At 49.3% G+C, this 20154-nt stretch overlaps 1 protein-coding gene across 2 annotated transcripts in view; it reads left to right on the forward strand.

Annotated features, from left to right (window-relative positions):
• Positions 1-19723, forward strand: part of LOC135804759 (phospholipase D2-like) — a 34672-nt gene extending 14949 nt beyond the window's left edge. For both annotated transcript variants that reach the window (XM_065318713.1, XM_065318714.1), the window contains 18 exons: positions 6139-6220; positions 6729-6839; positions 7627-7723; positions 8139-8684; positions 9461-9579; positions 9893-10012; positions 10703-10810; positions 11335-11429; positions 12115-12170; positions 13825-13932; positions 14332-14399; positions 14645-14714; positions 14925-14998; positions 15183-15256; positions 15730-15790; positions 16474-16521; positions 17468-17527; positions 18380-19723. In XM_065318713.1, coding sequence (XP_065174785.1) covers positions 6139-6220; positions 6729-6839; positions 7627-7723; positions 8139-8684; positions 9461-9579; positions 9893-10012; positions 10703-10810; positions 11335-11429; positions 12115-12170; positions 13825-13932; positions 14332-14399; positions 14645-14714; positions 14925-14998; positions 15183-15256; positions 15730-15790; positions 16474-16521; positions 17468-17527; positions 18380-18544 — 2062 coding nt within the window. In that variant the 3' untranslated portion in view covers positions 18545-19723. The remainder of the gene's footprint in view (positions 1-6138; positions 6221-6728; positions 6840-7626; positions 7724-8138; positions 8685-9460; positions 9580-9892; positions 10013-10702; positions 10811-11334; positions 11430-12114; positions 12171-13824; positions 13933-14331; positions 14400-14644; positions 14715-14924; positions 14999-15182; positions 15257-15729; positions 15791-16473; positions 16522-17467; positions 17528-18379) is intronic.
• Positions 19724-20154: the final 431 nt, after the last annotated feature.

Genomic DNA, 20154 nt, shown 5'->3' on the forward strand with positions numbered 1-20154 from the left:
ACTTTCACTTTAGCTCATACATGTACATGTACATCCTTCAAAGCGGTGAACCCCTTGATAAGCGACAAGCCTCTGGGGCATCCTAATAAAGATATTATTATTATTATTATTATTATTCAAACAGTAGTTTGGAGGCGGTGGGAAAAACAGTTTCGTAATACGTATTCGCATGCAACGACGCAAATCCACACAATTCAGTAGACACTTTTTCTATCAAACGTTTTCTTTCCCTTTAACAATGAGTCCGAGACGCAATGAGAGAGAGAGAACGATTAAACGAAGACTGGAACGAACAAAGCCAATGGAAAAAATATTATGGAGATGCGATTCCGTTAGAAAATGTGCATCGACATACCAAGCCACGGCGGCTCAGTACGAAAGTGTGCCTCCACGATAAATAATTCAAACAGTAGTTTGGAGGCGGTGGGAAAAACAGTTTCGTAATACGTATTCGCATGCAACGACGCAAATCCACACAATTCAGTAGACACTTTTTCTATCAAACGTTTTCTTTCCCTTGAACAATGAGTCCGAGACGCAATGAGAGAGAGAGAACGATTAAACGAAGACTGGAACGAACAAAGCCAATGGAAAAAATATTATGGAGATGCGATTCCGTTAGAAAATGTGCATCGACATACCAAGCCACGGCGGCTCAGTACGAAAGTGTGCCTCCACGATAAATAATTCAAACAGTAGTTTGGAGGCGGTGGGATGCACATTTTCCAACGGAATCGCATCTCCATAATATTTTTTCCATTGGCTTTGTTCGTTCCAGTCTTCGTTTAATCGTTCTCTCTCTCTCATTATGACGACTTTATTCACTCCCAAAGCAGAAAAAGAAAGCTTGAAAGGAGGCATGAAGCACAGCACCGGGATCCATATGACCCAAGGGTGAAGCACCAATCAATGAAGATAAAAGAAAATCCTGAACCAAATTTTGATAAACTTCATGAGAGAAAATTCAAGTATACCAACTTCGATACTCACAAAAAATCACAGTCATGTATAACAGAACTACTCAAGTAGTAAACACCAAGCATGCTGCACATGGGACACTCCAAGCAAGACAAACTCAGACGAGATAAAACGGCATATGCAGAGAAAGACAATACATGACTGGGGGCATATGGCAGAAATTCACGCCTCTCGGCTCGTCACACAGCACATGATGCACCACAATCATAAAACACACAGACTGAGACACAACGAGACATTACGGGCAGGCTAACATAAGGTCAACCGACCGTTCCGACCATGCCACTCTCCCATCCATGACCAGTCACCGACCGCACAATTCTCAGGGTGCCCAGAATAGCACATTGCTGCAGCCGCTGGATCACGGACGCGTGGAGCCCAAGGCTTAAGATGTGGCTGCGGCTCGTTCCTGACACACCACCCAGAGCACCAATGATAACTGGAACAATAGTTATCTTTTTGTTCCAGATCCTCCTCAGCTCTGCTGCCAAGGGCAGGTATTTGCTGATCTTCTCCTGCACCTTCTCATTGACCCTGTGGTCCAATGGGACACTGACGTCCAAGAGCAGTGCCCGATCATCCAGAACCAGCACCAGGTCTGGTCTGTTCGCTTTTATTACTCGATCTGTGGGAATGGAAATCTCCCACATCAGCTTGCAACTGGCAGAACTTGTGACCTGCACCAGCTGCTTACTGCTGGGTAACCCATGCTGCTTACACAGCGCACGATGCAGGGCCTGGACCACAAAGTTATGCCGGGCAATGTATGCAGTCCGTGCCAGGGCTGGACAGCAGGCGATGATGTGGTCCATATTTTCTCCGGGCGCACCACATACACGACAGAGGTCCACGACATCATGCCTCTTGTGGATATGGCGCATATTGTTTCTCGTGGCAATCACCTGATCCTGGCAAGCAATGAGAAAGCCTTCCGTTTCAGGACGCATTGTCTGGGATCTGAAACAGGAAAACGAGAGCTGCATGTCCAGGATACCATCAACACGCGCCCAATAGCGACCATGAAGAGGCATCGCTCGAAGTTCACGGCGGCGGTTGTCATTGAGGGCCTGTTTAACAGTCTCTTTGTTAGCGGTGTCCAGGCTCGTCAGGCGAAGGCGCTGCAGGACAGTATTTGCCAGCTTTGGTATTGATTTTCTAGAGGGACGTGATTCATGGTGCTGGAGAACAGCGGCCAGGGCAGGGACATCTTCCCGATCCTTCAGGTACTGAGCGAGCCGGATGCAAGTACGGTCATGGAGATCTACGATGCATACTAGGCCACGACCTCCCTCACTCCGCGGTAGATATAGGCGACGGATTGAGGCACGTGGGTGGTGGGCCCTGCTAGCAGTCAGAGCCTTCCTCACTGTCCTGTCCAGCGAGCGGAGCTCATCCGCGGTCCAAGGAACGACTGTGCCAAGGCCATAGGACACCACTGGCAGAACGTAGGTGTTGATTGCTCTGATGAGGTTTGGTGCACATAGTGAAGCATCCGTGATCAAGCGAAGACGGCGACGGAACTCAGCGATGGCAGATTGTTTAACTTCACCAGCCTCGATTCCCAGGAATTCCCGCAGGCCAAGGTAGAGGTACGCCGCGCCATCTTGCAGAGGATGAATGATCGACTCTGTTAGCAAGGTTGACGAAGGCTCTGCATCCTGGGTTGGCTTAGCGGCCGGGCAGACAATCTTCGAGCACTTAGTGGGAGATAGTTGCATGCCAACCGCCCCACCAACGCACTCCACAATGTTGATCAAGGAGTCCAGTCCAGTACTGCTAGCGGCAAATAGCTTGACGTCATCCATGTACCATAGATGCGACAACAGGGAATCACGCGTGGGTCCACAACGATATCCTATGCCGCTTCTTGCTAATTCGTTTGAGATTGGGTTGAGACCGATGCAGAATAGCAGGGGAGACAGAGAATCACCCTGGAAGATACCCCGTCGGATGGATATTGGCTCGCTGACACCGCTGCTAAGGCACAGTTGTGTGCTCCATTGCTCCGACAGCGTTTGGAGTGTGCGGATGATCCTAGGATCGAACTTGTAGATGGTAGCAATTTCCCAGATCCACTCTTGGGAAAGGCTATCGAAGGCCTTTCGGAAGTCTAGCCATGCCATACTGAGGGAGCGCTGGTGGCATTTGGCATCTTCAATAATCATGTTGTTGATCAACAACTGATCTGTGCATCCTCCTCGGCCACGTGCACATCCGACCTGTTCCGGGGCCAGCAGACTGTTAGCGGTGATGTGAGACCACATAAGCTCCGATACTACAGATGTGAAAAGTTTATACATAGAAGGCAGGCAGGTTATAGGTCTCCAGTTCTGGGGTTTCGACAGATCACCTTTCTTCGGTAGGAGTACGGTTGCACCAAGGGAGAACCAGGGCGATGGCACGACTTCCGAATCCAACAGCTGCTGGAATATGCGAAGCAAGGCAGGATGCAGTGCACTAAACTTCTTCAACCAGAATGGTCTGATGTTGTCAGGCCCAGCAGCACGCCAGTGAGGCATCCTTCCAACTGCCAGTTGGAACAACTCCGGCGTTATGACTGCATCCTCTTGTGGCTGGACATCTTGATAGGCAAGAGCCTCCCGTTCAATCCATCCATGTCTGCTCACCGCAAATGGCTCGGACCAGATGCCTGACCAAAAATCATGCAACGCCCCCATACCAGGCCGAGTCTGGTCACTGCAGTCAGCCTCCTGTGTCCCCAGAGAGCGGTAGAACTGGCGCTCGTTCTCTCTGAATACCTGATTCTGTTGTTTTCTCTTGATGTTATCCTTATACCGTCTGATTCTGGCGGAAAGCGCCAGCAGCTCCATTTTCTTGCTTTCGAGTAGAGCCGCGGCCTCATCACTGCTCTTGACAGGATATCTGGTGAACAATCTTGGGTTTCCAGCTTGGATGAAACTTGTGAGGCGCGACACGTCTTTCCTCACATTCTCAATTTTGCGTTGTATCCGCAACAACCAGCCTGGCGCAGTCTCCCTCCCATGATCACCACCACTCAAACGGCAAGGTGCAACACCAGACACCACCAAGACCAGCACCGCCGCTGCATAGGTGAGCTGATTGGCGAATTCCAAAGACAGAGGCAGGGGTAAACCCAACAGGAACAGTCTCATGCCACCGTTGACCAAGGCAACATTGCTGGAAAGTGCACGGCTAGGGACCTTTCTGGGGACAGTGAGTCTTGGCCGACCTGTCAACTGCAAGCTCTGTACTCCAACTAAAACACCGCTCAGAGGTCTGGCAACGTCACCAGGTGTGGTTATTTTGCGATTGATGCAGAGGTGCCTGATTGACCACTCCAGATCCATACTCAAACCACCAGGGCCCAGAATACCAGATTCACTGAGATTGGTTAGAATGCCTCCAAGCTTATCAGGGTTGGAATTACTACAAGGCGAACAAGGCGTCTCCCTTGTGCAGTGACTTTGCTCTGTTTCAGGCACTCCAACAGCTGGTCCATCCACAGTAGGCGTTGATCCACTGGGAGCAAAGTCGCCCTCCACAGGTGGCTGAGGTCCTGCCAGGCCATAAACAGCCTGTGGACGCACGCAGGCCACTGGACTACCCACAGAGTGTGCATAGACAGATTCAATACATGATGCATCATCACCCGCAGTGCTGGAGTACTCAGTACATGAAGGCAGAGGCCCAGCAGCAAACACACGGAGTAAGCTCGGTGGAACGCCGGCGCACGTGTCAAGGCCATCGTTTACTAGCACACTGGGACCAGAGTCAACGGAATCGGTGCAGGCGGAATATTCTACATGATCACGTGCAAGAGAGGCTGGCGGTTCGCTGTCAGTGTCAGTGAAACAGGCCCCAGGACCATCAGGTAACCCAGCAGCCGAATCCAGGGAAACAGCGCCGGTGGAAGACGCACTGACAGATTCAGGACCTTGACTAGTCGTAGCAGGCAACTGGACCACACAGCCAAAGCGCGTCATGAACTCAACAGGCAACTCGCCACGCTGCACCAACTGACGGGCTATCTCCTCCTGCTCCACCGATGTAAGGTATTTTTTGATAATTAGCGAAATTTGACCAGCCAAGTTCTGCTCCGAGATAATATCATCCGGTCGACGCTGTATCCATAGGTCAAGTTGACGCTTCCGGTGACCCGCCTTCTGTGGCCATACAGCCAGAAAATGGCACTCCAAGGCAATACGGTTGTCGGAACCAGACCATTTCCTGCGAGGTGGCATACACCAGTTCACTAAAAAACAAGACTAGACCTTCTCTTTGCTGAGACCTACTTCACAAAAATGATGAAACGGCTACTAGTAAAGGGATGAGGGTAAACTCAAAGGAATTGGAGCGGGTAGCGCGCTCAGAGGCGGATGGCTACCAGAGCTCCAAAAAGCTGAACCGTCCCCGAGGGGGGTTTATTATTATTATTATTATTATTATTATTATTATTATTATTATTATTATTATTATTATTATTATTATTATTGAGCCATAAATAAATGTGGAAGAGAAAAGGACATATGGATACGAGTTAAGAGTAACTCTCCATCACTGTAACATGATACTATATACAGTCAGAAAGTGGAGATGTGTAGGAGATGTGTTGAAGCTAGGTGTCAGGACGTCGAATGTTTCAGTACTCTGTCAGTTTTGTGCCTAGTTATTGCACTTTCTGACTGTATATAGTATCATGTTACAGTGATGGAGAGTTACTCTTAACTCGTATCCATATATTAGTATTATTATTATTCCAGTTAATATTTTATGACTTGGGGCTCCCCACGTGCTAGTTTGTACGTGAAGTGTGTGGGTTACAGTGAGGGCTGCGTCCCACCCGCCTGTGTGGATTCACAGGAAGTGTGAGTTACGAAGTCTGAAGAAAATGTTGAACGGTCTCTGCTGGGATGACGACTACACCATAGCTCAGTGGTTAGAGCATCGCTGGCTACAAGCGAGGGTCCCTGGTTCGAGTCCTGGTGGTGACAGTCAATTTTTTCTTCAGATTTTTCCCGTTTGTCTCTTTCCCTCAAACCAGTTAATATTATTATTATTATTATTATTATTATTATTATCTGCTTTTTAAAATACTGAACTGATCGTGATACATCAGAGGTACATGTACAGTAGTAGGTATGATGACCTGCAGGTGTCATGTCCCATACTTCTTGACAGGCTGAGCCCAGAGCTGTATCTGAAGCGGCACATCGCTCACATGGAGAAGTGGCGCCTGGACAATCTGCTGAAGCGCAAAGCCGTGAGTTTGGTCAACATCGAATATCTTGTGTTCTAAAACTCAAAAACGCCCAACCTCTGGGAAGCAGTGCTTGCTGCTTGTACCCGGCTGCATGTCTAAAAATGCAAAATGGTAGACATATCATTTCACCTCTGTTAAAGTGGGCTGCAGTTCAGGGGGGAGGGGGGGGGGGATTATGTTTTGGTATAACTTAGAGCGAGTTTACGTTTGTCTCTGACTCCATTGAATAGTGCTCATCGCAATCATTGTAAGCAACTTTGGGGATTAGAAGCAGCATGACTGAAACAAAACTTTAGAAACAAAGGTTATCCTCTTGCCCGTTTATCCTCTCTAAGCCATGATCTTATTATGTTAACATGCTGTGCCTAGGAAGCCGGTGTAAAGATTTCGATTCTCATCTACAAGGAGATTCCGCAAGCACTGGGAATCCAGAGCCTGCACACGTTATCCTCTTGCCCGTTTATCCTCTCTAAGCCATGATCTTATTATGTTAACATGCTGTGCCTAGGAAGCCGGTGTAAAGATTTCGATTCTCATCTACAAGGAGATTCCACAAGCACTGGGAATCCAGAGCCTGCACACGTACAACCGACTGATGGGACTGCATCGCAATGTGACGGTAAGCCACCGACACTGCTTTTTTCAGTGCTTGCCGCTCTTGGACCGTTTCTTAGGGACCATCGCAAAAGTTCGCAGAAGCCCCCGAAACGAAGACCGTGAGTTTCGGGCCTGACCCCCCTCCCTCCCCCCTCAAACGAAACGACAGTCACAATATGGGCTTCATTTTTTCACTTGGATGCTCACACATAATAATTATTATAATATACTACACAGCAGGGGTTCATAAACCCTATGATTATGAACCCCTGCTAGTACTAGTACTAGCAAGAGTCCATAAACCACGCGTTTTATGGACTCTTGGTACTAGACTACACACAGTGTACAGGCAGCCAGCTACGCGCAGTTGCATGAATGGACTACGCGTCCTGACAAGCGATCTACGCCGGCTGTGATGGCACGCTAATCCTACAGCTCCTTTATTATGTCTTCAATACTTTTTTGAATTGAAGCCCGGTTTGCGATTTTCGCACCGACTCCCTCCCCCCCAAACGTATGCTCTTCGTTTCAGGGGCTTCTGCGAACTTTTGCGATGGTCCCTTACTCTCTATCTCTCATTCACTCTCTACCCTAGTCCCCTCAACCTGTGAGCTCTGGAGGACACGCACCATGTACACATCCGCTAACATAACTTCACCCATAGGCAGAGCCTCTCCAGTGCAACCCGTGCTGAGTGGTTGCAAGCGATGTTCCAAAGATCACACCTTCCTAGATGCACTTCGAAGAGAAAAAAGTATCCCCAATACCAATATCCTATTTGTGTGAATGTGCTACTATTTTGGTTATAGGTACTGCGACATCCCGACCATCGCAGACAAGGCATCTATTACTGGGGACATCACGAGAAGGTGGTGTCCATTGACCAGTGCATTTCCTTTGTTGGTGGTAAGTCGTGTGTGTTACAAATGACCTGTGCTACCTTCAAGTCGCTGCTGCTCCGTTTTTGTTGTTGTTCACCTCCCGCCTTTCCCCTTCCCTTTCCCTCCTCTCCTCTCCTTCTCCCTCTCCCCTTCCCCTCCTCTTTCCCTCCTCTTTCCCTCCCCTCCCTTACCATTCCCTCAGGCCTCGTTTCCTCCCCTCCTCTCCCCCTTCCCCTTATGACTTTTTCTCTCTTATCCAAACATTACCTGGTGAGAGTTGCATCAATTCTGTCTTCCCTTGTCATGTGTTGCTGTTGTTGGTATAACATTCCCCTGACTCCTATAGTAGTCATCACCATAGGTAGCTGTGGGAACTATGGGTACATTCTACCAGTGCATCTCTGTTCGGCCTTCTTTCCTCTGTGATTACGTGCCTGTAGGGCTGGATCTCTGCTATGGTCGGTGGGACAATCCGCAGCATGTGCTGACCGACTTGCCACGCAGACGGGTGCGTCGAGGGAACGATGAGAGTGATGGCGTGGCAATGTCCACCCTGGACGGTGTGGAGGCAGTGATCAACGAGAGAAGTGAGGCTGCCGGTGCAGATGGTGATGATGACGGCGAGGAAATCCATGCCGGGTTGGCGGTGGCGGCACCAGATCAAGAGCCGGGATCTCCGCGCAAGCGGCGTGGCCGCATGGCCAAAGCATGGTCCCGGGCCCGGCAGCTCGGCTGGCTGGTGCGCACCAACACGTCTCTAGACAGCGGCAACGACGTGCCATTCAGCGCCTCCACCAAGCCAGCCGTGCAGCGCGGCATGTCGGTGGACGAGCTAACGGAGCCCGCCGGAGAGGAGGATGACGGTAACCCGGTGTGTGAGATATGCCCGCCTGGCGAGGCATGCTGTCATTATCACTTGTTTCCTGGTCAGGACTACTCCAATCCGCTGGTCAGAGATTTTGAACAAGTACACCAACCCTTCATTGGTAAGACTTGTTTGTTGCAGTGAAGCCATTCCATCTCCACCAGCACATGCTCTCTCTGGCTGACCTCACCACACCATCGACATAACTCCCAAGTCAGTGTAGATACTGGCAAGTAAATATAGTACTAGTAGATGGAGTTTCTTCATTGATAAACAGGCCGAAAGCTGCTGCTTGCCCTTTGTTTGTTGCAGTGATGAATAATGGGCCCACTTGCCATGCAGCCGCGTAGCAGCAGTCAACATATTCCCGGAGTAAAGGCCGTGCCATGAAAAAAAATGTAAAATGTGGCATGAAATACGCCTTACAGGGTATACCCGAACGTGGAGTCAGGTACAAACCAAACGGACAATCTTGATAGTAGACGGCCAGCTTGCCTCCAAGAGAGAGTGGCTTGGGGGGGGGGGGGGGTAGCTTATACACTGGTATTTCTTATATCAGAAGAATATGCTACTGCAGCTGTTGTTGGTGTTGCTGTTATTACCACTCATGACTACTACATGACTGAGCGTAGTGTCTAGTGCACTCGTGTTCTGCAGAAATTCACAGGGAAAGTCAAACGCCTGCACTTGTAGAGAAACTCCAAAGCCTGGCGCTAATATTAGCACTGCATGCTGCTCTGCATGCTGTAGTGCTACTCACTGTGATAGAATACGTGTTTGGAAGCTAGCTGTTAGCAGGCAATGATGCACCCTTGATGGACAAAATTAGTGTAATGTGCAACCTTATTGTATGTGTGTTACCGCCGCACGCTGGTGCTTGTTTGTGCACATTCTCAGATCTCATTTCTAGGAAAGAGGTACCCCGACTGCCGTGGCATGACGTTCACATGTGCGTACTAGGCCCGGTTGCAGCGGACCTTGCACGGCATTTCATCCAGCGATGGAACTATGCAAAGGTATGAGATTGGTAAAGCACACCCTCACCGTTGGTCAGTTGTCTTTGTGCCTAGTGCCTCTTCTGTTCTGTTACACCAGCTACAGCTTAGTGAAAGTGATGACAATGGAGCTATGGCAGTGAATGCACATGACACGTGTATGAGGTGCATACTGTGGCTTTGTCTGTGGGAATGCTGTTCGATCACTGACTGTGTCCTTGGTGCTGTCAAGACTGTACAGAGCAGAGTGTGTAATCGTGCTTGTCTTTGCACACCGTGTGCTGTGGGTGGTTTCGCCGATCGGTGCATACTTGTACCCATCTGCTGTGTTCAGTACAACAAGAAGCTGCGCGTCCTGGATCGCAGAAAGGTGGACTTCCTGCTGCCTCGAGATCTTCCTCCGCCCGACACATCCTGGATCAACGAAGTACAGCTGCAGGACTGTGAAGTGCAGGTAATTGGCCAGTGATGGCACCTGCATGGCTGCTAACTTACTTTGCAGGCCAATACTGCAGTAGCACGTACCAGTAGCATGTATGATATGCGATGCTGCAGCATGCCGTGTGCCAGCACTATCCCTATGCTCAATATAACACCGCTGCATTATAGACCTACTTTTCCCAATGCAGTGAGTATGCAGGAATCACTATGTTGTGCATGGGAGTATTCTACAGAGGTGGCAGCACCGTATACCAGTACGTGTATGTTTGCATGGCGTGGAAAACCACTTTACTGGTATGCCTGTATGGCGAGTGAACACAGTATACCAGTAATTTTATATGGCTGATAAAGCAGTACCGGTGGTGCCACTCTATAGTCCATACGTGACACCATAATCAGTATATCCTCCATACGATCTGGCTGGGTCGGATCTGCATGTGTCGCGGTTTGTGAGGACCGGAGGCTGTGACTGCAAAGTAGGCATGCCTGACTTGCACTGTTTACTCATAGCGAAACTTTCTGAACTAGCAGCTGCTTCAGGTCGTGGCTGTTGACGGGTTGGGACACACCTGGTTTGGGCTGGATAGCAGGCACAGCCAGGTTCAGCAAACTATCTGTGACATGATGTATACATGTGCATTGTGGGTCATTGAGGCTGCTGTGTTGCTGTGCTGCTGTGTTGCTGTGTTGTATGTTGGTGTAGATTGTACGCAGTGCTAGCGACTGGTCGTGTGGTGTGCCACAAGAGAGCTCCATACTGCGTGCCTACTGTGCCAGCATTCAGAATGCGGAGCAGTTTATCTACATTGAGGTAGGTGTTCTACTGGGCAGTTTGCCTGTTTAGCAAGAATTCTGTGCATGTGCTGCGTGCATGCGTGTGCGTTCATATGTGGGTGTGGCGTTTGTGTGTGTGTGTGTGTGCATGTACATGTACATGTATGGGGAGGGATAATGTGAGGAATAGAGAGCTATTAGCTGAGAGAGAGTACAGTAAAGCATGCATGGTGTCAGTGAGTACCTGCATGCCTGCAGGGACTGTTTCGAGTATCAAGTTGTTCACGGACGAGTCTGTATAATAAAGTGCGCTGGTTTAAGCAGCTGCATGCTTGTAAGACCAGCGACCCACACTTTGTATCAAACCCCATTGCTGATCTGCCTGCAGCGACCAAAAGTACATGTGAAAGGTAGCACCTGTGAAAAAATGAGAGGTTTGTGTCCGAAAGTGGGCGATTTAAAATGTTTTTTTTTTATTGCACTGACAATTTCCATTGCTTTCACTACAGTGAGAATGCTCTGACACAGCAACATGTTTGTATGTCTGTTGTGTACCTGTAGAACCAGTTCTTCATCAGCTCGCAGCTGGACAGCAGCCCGCAGATCTTCAATCCCATTGTGGAGACGCTAGCTGAGCGAATTGCGCGTGCCCACGAGTAAGTAAGAGTCAGAGGCAATGGACGAGATGACTATCACCCGGCCCATGTACAGCAAACCCGACTGCCGTCGCGTGCCTGAAGTCGTATCTTGTATGTCTCCCTGCTGGGAACATGCTAAAGCCCTTGCAGGCTACAGTAGGTGCACAGGCATAGGCGATGTTCAGAACTACATATGCACCTGTGCATGGACCATGGAAGCTGGGGACAAACGTCGTGCGTGTCAGTGCCACTATGTCTGAGGAGTAAATGCTTAGTTAATTAACCTTTGGAGGAGCTCTAATTCACCAAGGTCCTTTTTGTTTGTCTGCGTGAGACTGCCGTCCTTACCATGCGAAATGAGGTGCCTTACTGAACTGAGATCTACCGGCGTCACAGCCTACTAGTGCAGTGCTGGGTTCTAATGTGTTGTGGTATAATGTAGTGTGTAGTGAGTAGTGTGCGGTCAGTGTATGTTTGGCCCATTGTGCTGCTCCTCCTTCTGCTTCTGCTTCTGCTGTTGCTGTTCGCGTTGTCGTCACCACCACTCAGGCTGCTGCTGCTGCTGCTGATGGTGGTGGTGGTGGTGGTGGTGGTGGTGGTGGTGGTGGACTGCAACTGTGTATAGTACTGACTGTGCCTGTCACAGTGCAACCCTCACAGTGTGTATACATGTACGTGTTTCTGTACTTGTGCACACGTCTAGGTCACACAGCATGTTCCACTGTTACGTCATTCTGCCACTGCTTCCTGGATTCCCAGGTACATGTCCTAGACATGCATGCTATTCACAATATCGATATGTTCCGCCGATACGGACTGCATAGCCAATTCTCTTATCCTCCAAAGGAACAAATCGTAACCGTATACAGGCCCGCCGGAAGGTGGGCGAAGTTGGTCCGGTTCGAGGGGGGTCCGATGGATCTCCCCCGGGAATTTTTTGACAAATCCGGTCGAAAATAGCAGAATTTGGCCCTTTCACAAGTTTTCAGAACCCACTACGGGGAATAATTTTGCATGGATATCAATGTACAATGTATGGCCTACTATGGGAGTATATACGTATGGGTGCATGTACATAATTATGTACATGTATGCATGATCGATAATACATGTACATGTACAATGTATGTACCCAGAAGTTTTCCTCCCCGGTTTTAGACGAATCCCAGGGGGTGAGCCAGAGTGTTTTTGTTTGGGGTTTTTTGGGTTTTTTTTAATGGTCCGGTGATAGAACCGGACCGGTTCCGGCGGCCCTGGTATATAACCACAGGTTCATCTTGAAACACTTTGATGACGTATGATGCCAACTAATGTGTTTTCAAACAACCATCGCTAATGGTGTACTAGCTGTGCCAGTACTTGTTAGCAACAATCCGAACTAGCGCACACACTGCACTGCATTGCTTTGTACTGCATTCAAGACTGACATCATGCGCTTTGTTTTGCTGCGTAATCACAAATGGCACCAGCCCATTTTGCTGAAAAGAAATCTTGCTTGCCCTGTTGTGCTCTTCCAGACAACGGATCGTGCTTCAGCAGTGTTTCTTTTCCCGCCATCCCTCCCTATCCAACTTATTCACACCATCATTATAATTATCGTACCCACTAATCGGGTCCACTCTCACAACTGGTGTTATGTAGCTATTTGCTGTGGCTCTGACTTGCGCCATATTACATCCATTTAGCATTGCAGCTCTACTTTGAGCTAACAGCAGCTCAACTTTGAGCTAACAGCAGCTCTACTTTGAGCTAACCGCAGCTCTACTTTGAGCTAAGAGCAGCTCTACTTTGACCTAACAGCAGCTCTACTTTGAGCTAACCGCAGCTCTACTTTGAGCTAACAGCAGCTCTACTTTGAGCTAACCGCAGCTCTACTTTGAGCTAACAGCAGCCCTAACTTGAGCTACCAGCAGCTCTACTTTGAGCTAACAGCAGCTCTACTTTGAGCTAATCGCAGCTCTACTTTGAGCTAACAGCAGCTCTACTTTGAGCTAACCGCAGCTCTACTTTGAGCTAACCGCAGCTCTACTTTGAGCTAACAGCAGCTCTACTTTGAGCTAACCGCAGCTCTACTTTGAGCTAACACCAGCTCTGCTATGAGCTAACAGCAGCTCTGCTATGAGCTAACTGCAGCTCTGCTCTGAGCTAACACCAGCTCTACTTTGAGCTTCAAACCAGTTGTTTCGAAACCAGCACTCCTCAATCCAAAGATGCCTCTTTGTTGACTTGTTTGTGTGAGGGATGGGGCTAACATACATTAGGCATAATTGAATAGTGTGGGGTATTCAGTATGTCTCAACATCATTCTGTCTTTACCTGTAGCCCACCCTACCTGCTGTGATCCAGCCGTGAATAGCCGATTGGTGGATAGAAACATTATGACTCTGCGTTGTTGTTGTTTCCTCTGCACCAGGTGAACTGGATGCAGGCGGCGTTGCCAAGAAAGCTATCCTTCACTATATCCAGTCATCCATCTACCGTGGACCTAGCTCATTGTTCGGCCGCTTAAGAGCGCTTGGCAGTAAGGAATTGAAACGCAATGCTTTTTTCTACTATGGCCTTGAGTTGTCGAACTTCCCGGCACTTGAATTAGCAAAAGAAACCCGTATTTTCCCAAGGCCCTGTTTTTTTTTTCACAGGAAAAGAGCCGAAATTGCCCAGACGCGTTATGACCCAAACATTACTGTTCTAGCAAACAGAATGCAAAACTGGAGTTTGACATTTTGCCTCCAAGTATGTATCTGCTGGTGGTGGGTGGGTGGGTGGGGGGGGGGGGGCAGTCTGTACACTGGTAAGTGTAGCCTTTGCTGTGCAGGCTATTTCAGTGTGTTCTGTCATATGCAACATACCGGTTAGCTGAAAGTGTGTGTGTCAGGACGGGTTACTAGTAGTGTGTGTATGTTGCCTGCTTGCTGCACAGTTATGGAACCACTGCGGTACGTCTCGTTCTGTGGACTGCGAGCGCACGGCAAGATACAACAGAAGCTGGTGAGTCATGTCGACTTGACCTCAATATGTATTCATGTATTCTAACTGTGCAACGGATTCTAAGCATGACCACCAGAAGTTGTCCTAACAAAAAGGTCTTTCGCCAATTGTACTGTATCCTTGGCTAATGTTTGATCGTCTTCTTCTTGAGCATGGTCATCCGGGATTCAATTTCAGCACAACTGGCATAGTACACTTATGAGTATGTGTGTATTTTGCATGTTTTGTTGCTGGTGTTCTTTCAGGTCACTGAAATGATCTACATCCATAGCAAACTGATGATTGTGGATGATCGAGTTGTCATCATGGGATCAGGTATGTTTGCCTGCTGCCCTCCCTGCCCTGCCCTGCCTTACCTGCCCTGCCCATCTGTTCTCTTAGTTGTTTTTCTGTAGGAGACAAATAGAATATGATGCCGGTTATAAGTGTACTGCGGCAGTGTAAATAATACTGAATATTGCTCATTGAACGAAATAGAATCATCCGTCAACCGGAGCATGTACATGTTTGCTTGCCCGGCTGCAGCTAACATCAATGATCGAAGCATGACTGGCGACAGAGACACAGAGCTTGCAGCAGTTGTGCGTGACACGCATATGGTGAGTGCTGGCAGTGTGACCTTTCCTTTTCCTTTTTCCTTCTCTTTGATGTGGCGCACGACTGGCATGACGAGCTGAAGTAATTATTTGTGATGATATTACAGTGCATCGAGCACCGGAAGTAAGTTCCTGTAGCTTCTCGACTGTTGTTTCTGCTTGTGCTGTGTTTGACCTTGCCTGTCAGATACCAGGCTGTATGAATGGGAAACCGTATGACGTCGGTCGATTTGCTCACAGTCTCAGGATGTCACTGTTCACGTAAGCTTGCCTAGCCTATTGGTGACTTCATTTCGCGGTGTGGGTGTGGCGGTAGCTACTCGGCACATCCAGAATGGTGCCATGTCAGTCTGGAAGATAGTACCAAGTAATTGCCTACACGTTTTGATTTGGGCGAGCTGCTACGTACTGATCTTAGCCACCACCCGCTCCGCATGACCAGTTGTATTCGGTGCAGAATGTGTCGAACGGGCAGGGGTTACCCTGGCTTCGGAGAACGCAGGCTGTGCTCGAAGACCGCAATGGGCCGGTCGCAAGGACGATGGCTGAAACCAGGTTTGCGTGTATGTATGGTGTTGTCCTGCCTCCTATTTGTATATCCTGAGTTCTCCTCTCTCTCCCTCTCTCTCTCTCTCTCTCTCTCTCTCTCTCTCTCTCTCTCTCTCTCTCTTTCTTTCTCTTTCTCTTTTCTCTCTCTCTCTCTCTCTCTCTCATCCATTATTTCCTTTGTTCAGGGAGCATTTGGGATGTGCGCACCAGGAATGCTTTGATCCGAACAGTGACCATTTCTTCAAGGTAAGGAGCATGTACAGGTAATTTTCACTCTACTTGTCTGTAAAACTATCACGGTTGTTGTTTCACTGGGCACTGTACGGTCATTCTTTTCCTTGTGTAAGGGGAGCAGTGAGGGGGGTGGGGGTGAGGGGAGCAGTGAGGGGGTGTAAGGGGAGCAGTGAGGGGGGGGGGTGTAAGGGGAGCAGTGAGGGGGGGGGGGGGGTGTAAGGGGAGCAGTGAGGGGGGGGGGGGGGTGTAAGGGGAGCAGTGAGGGGGGAGCAGTGAGGGGGGGTGTAAGGGGAGCAGTGAGGGGGAGGGTGTAAGGGGAGCAGTGAGGGGGGGGGGTGTAAGGGGAGCAGTGAGGGGGGGGGGTGTAAGGGGAGCAGTGAGGGGAGGGTGTAAGGGGAGCAGTGAGGGGGGGGGGGGGTGTAAGGGGAGCAGTGAGGGGGGGGGGGGGGTGTAAGGGGAGCAGTGAGGGGAGGGTGTAAGGGGAGCAGTGAGGGGGGGGGGGGTGTAAGGGGAGCAGTGAGGGGGGGGGGGGGAAGGTAAGGGGAGCTGTGTATACACCAACAGGGTAGTCGTTGAATTGATCGGACACTAGAAATGTTAGCATGATGAACTGAACGATATCATCACCAGCAAGTAATGTGAAGACGTTCCGAATTAGTTATTGGTGTTTTGATCCTTTGTTTTGTCTCCTGTAGAATGTGTGGCTAAGTCGTGCTGCGGCCAACACTAAAATTCTTGATCTGGTCAGTGGTCCTATGCCTTCTTATCGCTGTTGTCTGTTTTGTGTCCCTGGCAACTTCAAGTTTGTCTCTGGAAGGATGTTTTTTTTTGTGCAATTGGAAACACTCCCATGAAGTGCTATGAGTGTTCGCTCGGCCTGCGTGGGAAATGAAAGCTGCAAGAATGCTCGCCGTGCACCTTTCCTGTACAAGAAAACAAGGCCTGGGCCGGGGAGTGTTTTGAATCCCTCTCAAGTTTCATTGGCATAGGCCAGTGGTAAACTACTCGTATTCGTATGCTGTATAAAGGTTATGCGAGTATGATTTCATGGCCGGCTTTTCTAATGGGCGCGGACAGATTTTCAAAATGGGCGCTACAGTATGCACTGTGCAGCGTGACGCACTAGTGCAAGTGTAGCGCTGTGCCACGAGTTCGCGACTTCCGACCAAAGCAACCGAATATCAACTGAGGATGCCTACAGTAAAACCTGTCAAGGCGACCACTCGGATAAGGCGACCACCTGTCCCAGAAGACCACTGGAGCCAGGACCAAGGGATGCTATTTCCAGTCAAATGACCCTGGATAAGGAGACCACCTGGTTACAAAGACCACGTTTTGAAGGTCCCTTGAGCGGTCGTCTTAGACAGGTTTCACTGTATTTGCGTACAGTAACCTTTAAAGGTGTTTATAGGTGTGTGCAGCATGTGTTTATAGGTGTGTGCAGCATGTGTTTCCATTCATTGAGGTCCCTGCTTTTTGTGTGCAAGTGTCAACTGCGGATGTCTGTGAAGGTGTTGTTCCTGGAGTGCCATGCCGCAATGATGATAATGCCGTTCCTACACGGTATTATAGTGTACAGTGTATGTGATTGCACTACTCAAGCATTGTATGTAGGTGATGGACAGATGCTTGACATACGCATGTCGGAATGTGCTTCCTTCCCCCCACCCTGCTTGCCACGCCACACAGGTGTTCAACTGCATTCCGAATGACTGCGTCCGCAGGCTGAACCAGCTCCAGCAGAACAGAGTGAGTAACTTCAGCAACGTTAGATGGGGATTGCTAGCAGTGCAGCAGCACGAGGCACCGTGAGAGCTCCCCGCCATCTGGATCCCAGCATGGTCTTGTGTTGTGCAGGTGGTGCGGATGACCAAATCCTAGCTGAATACTATGAGTCATACCACACTTACAATGTACACACACGCATTGCATGTTATGCAGGCAACCCGTACTTATCACCTTCTTTTGACCGGTAGCAAGCTCTACGCAAGGATAGTGAGATGGTGTGGCCCCATGTTTGAGCCCAGTACATGACTGTGCACTCAGTTCTTACACCACATGACCATCGTTGCATTCGACCATACAGCTTTCATTTCGCAAGATCAGTAAATCATTAAAATCAAGGTGCCCTCTTGAGGGAAGGGGCACTTCAGTGGTCTTACTTAGCTGGGAATACAAAAATACGTAAAAATGCTTCCAATACCTACTTTCTAGTTTCTAGGCTAGAAAGTAGGTTCTAGGCTAGCCGTGATTGCGTGATGACACTACTGGCCTTGTTTGCATTGTGCAACGGGATGTCATGCACGCACACACATACACGCGCTCGCGCGCACACACACACACACACACGAGCACGCACACACACACGCACACACACGCACACACACACACCTCACAACGTTCTCAGTTCACAACATGAGCAGACTTCAGCACCGACTCGTGACTGGCGCACTACGGTGGTGGAGAGGTTGCAACTAGGTAGTGTGCCCCCCCCCCCCCCCTCCCCTCCCCCTCATGCTGACACTATCGGTTCTCAGTAGATCCTCGCCATTTAGAAATGCTCACCTTTCTTTTCTTTTCCGTTTTCTTGAACCACTATAGGATACACCTGGGTTGAAGGACACTGACCCACAGAAAGCTGTAGACATGCTACGCACGATCAGAGGCAACTTGGTGCTATTCCCGCACCAGTTCTTGGTGGACGAGGACCTGCGGCCGCCACTCACATCCAAAGAGAATCTAATCTCGCTGACTGTGTTCACTTGAGCCTCTGCCTCTGTCGGTGAGAAACTGTGTGAAAGGACCCGGCCATGCCTGGTGTGCGGTCACGGTGCTCTTAGTCTTTCAGGCTGGATCAGTGATGCAGGCTGCCATGTGTGCATCAATACAGCGGGCATGTGTGCTGGATGTGATGCAGGCTGCCATGTGTGCATCAATACAGCGGGCATGTGTGCCGCGTGTGTACCCACACGTGGGGCATACCGTGTGTATTCACGATGCATACAATGTGCATTCACGACGTGTACAATGTGTAAACTGGCCAGCCTGGATGGTGATGTGTGTGTGTGTACCCATCACGTCTTCATCTTCATTCTTGCCAGTCTTGGTGAAACGGCATGCGCATGTTGGCTGCACATGCGTGCATAACCCATCACGTACCAGTCTTGATGGCAGTAGTGACGTAATCACGTACCAGTCTTGATGGCAGTAGTGACGTAATCATCCAGCACAGCACAGCACACTACAGTACTGCACTTACACAGGACCAATGCCGATGTGAACTTGAGCCATGCATGCACTAGATATTGATTGGTGAAGTTGTGCACGGTTGATACGTGCACTGCATGCACACATGCCGTGCTGCCTCAGTGAGCCACTACGGTAGTTGGTTGGTTGATACGTGCACTGCATGCACACATGCCGTGCTGCCTCAGTGAGCCACTACGGTACTTGCCACTGTCATGGCCACAGCTGACACTAGAAGTAACGTTAGTTGACACTAGAACTTAGAAGCTGGCACTAGCAGCTGACACTAGAAGCTGATACAGCTGACACTCACCGTGATGCCGTGATGCCAAGGTTAACTTACCGCATGTAAGTTATTCTCATGCATGGTCTGATAAAAGTAATGGGAGTTCTTATTCCCAGCTCAATTGCTCTTTTTTTTATTAAATTAATGCCGCTTTCATCCCAAAAAACCATTTATCATTTTATGCTGCCGTCATCCGCTCTCTACAATTAGTTTACTAATGAGTAATGTGTGTGTGCTGCTGGAGCACATGCTGGAGTACTACCTGCACCATTCTCCTATTGATATCCGCTATAACAAGTTATTACATCCGGACTAGGAGCTGACAAATCAAATCATGACTTTCCCACAAGTAGTTAGCTTAGCAATGCCGCAGAAATGAGATCACCGATAGTTGAAGTTCTATCCTCCCCGTCGCCAGCGTCGCAATGTCCTTCCACCGTGTGTGCGTGTGTGTGCTTGTGTGGAGGTGAACTGTGGTGGGTGGCGTGTAATAGCCTGCACGTGGTGACAATCACTTTCTGTTCTCAGATTTTCCTGTGGCTCAACCTTTCTTTGACTGCCTTGGTGGCTAATTCCCGGTCTGGATCCGCCACCCACGGCCATGTTTGTAAAGAAATCTTTTCAATCTGCCTCAGGACTTTGCTACACAAACACACACGCACGCGCGCATGCACGCATGACGCAAACATGCACCAGAAGGGAATTTGAATGATTATACATTAATTTTAATAACACAAGTGACATGATTTTAGTTCTGTGAAAGAGGTCAATGGCCAGGGAGCCGTACACATACACAATGGCCAGGGAGCCCTACACATACACAGACGTTTAGGGCTCCCTGATG

Source organism: Sycon ciliatum, chromosome 1 (genome assembly GCF_964019385.1).
Source record: "Sycon ciliatum chromosome 1, ocSycCili1.1, whole genome shotgun sequence".
Taxonomy (NCBI): Eukaryota; Metazoa; Porifera; class Calcarea; order Leucosolenida; family Sycettidae; genus Sycon; species Sycon ciliatum.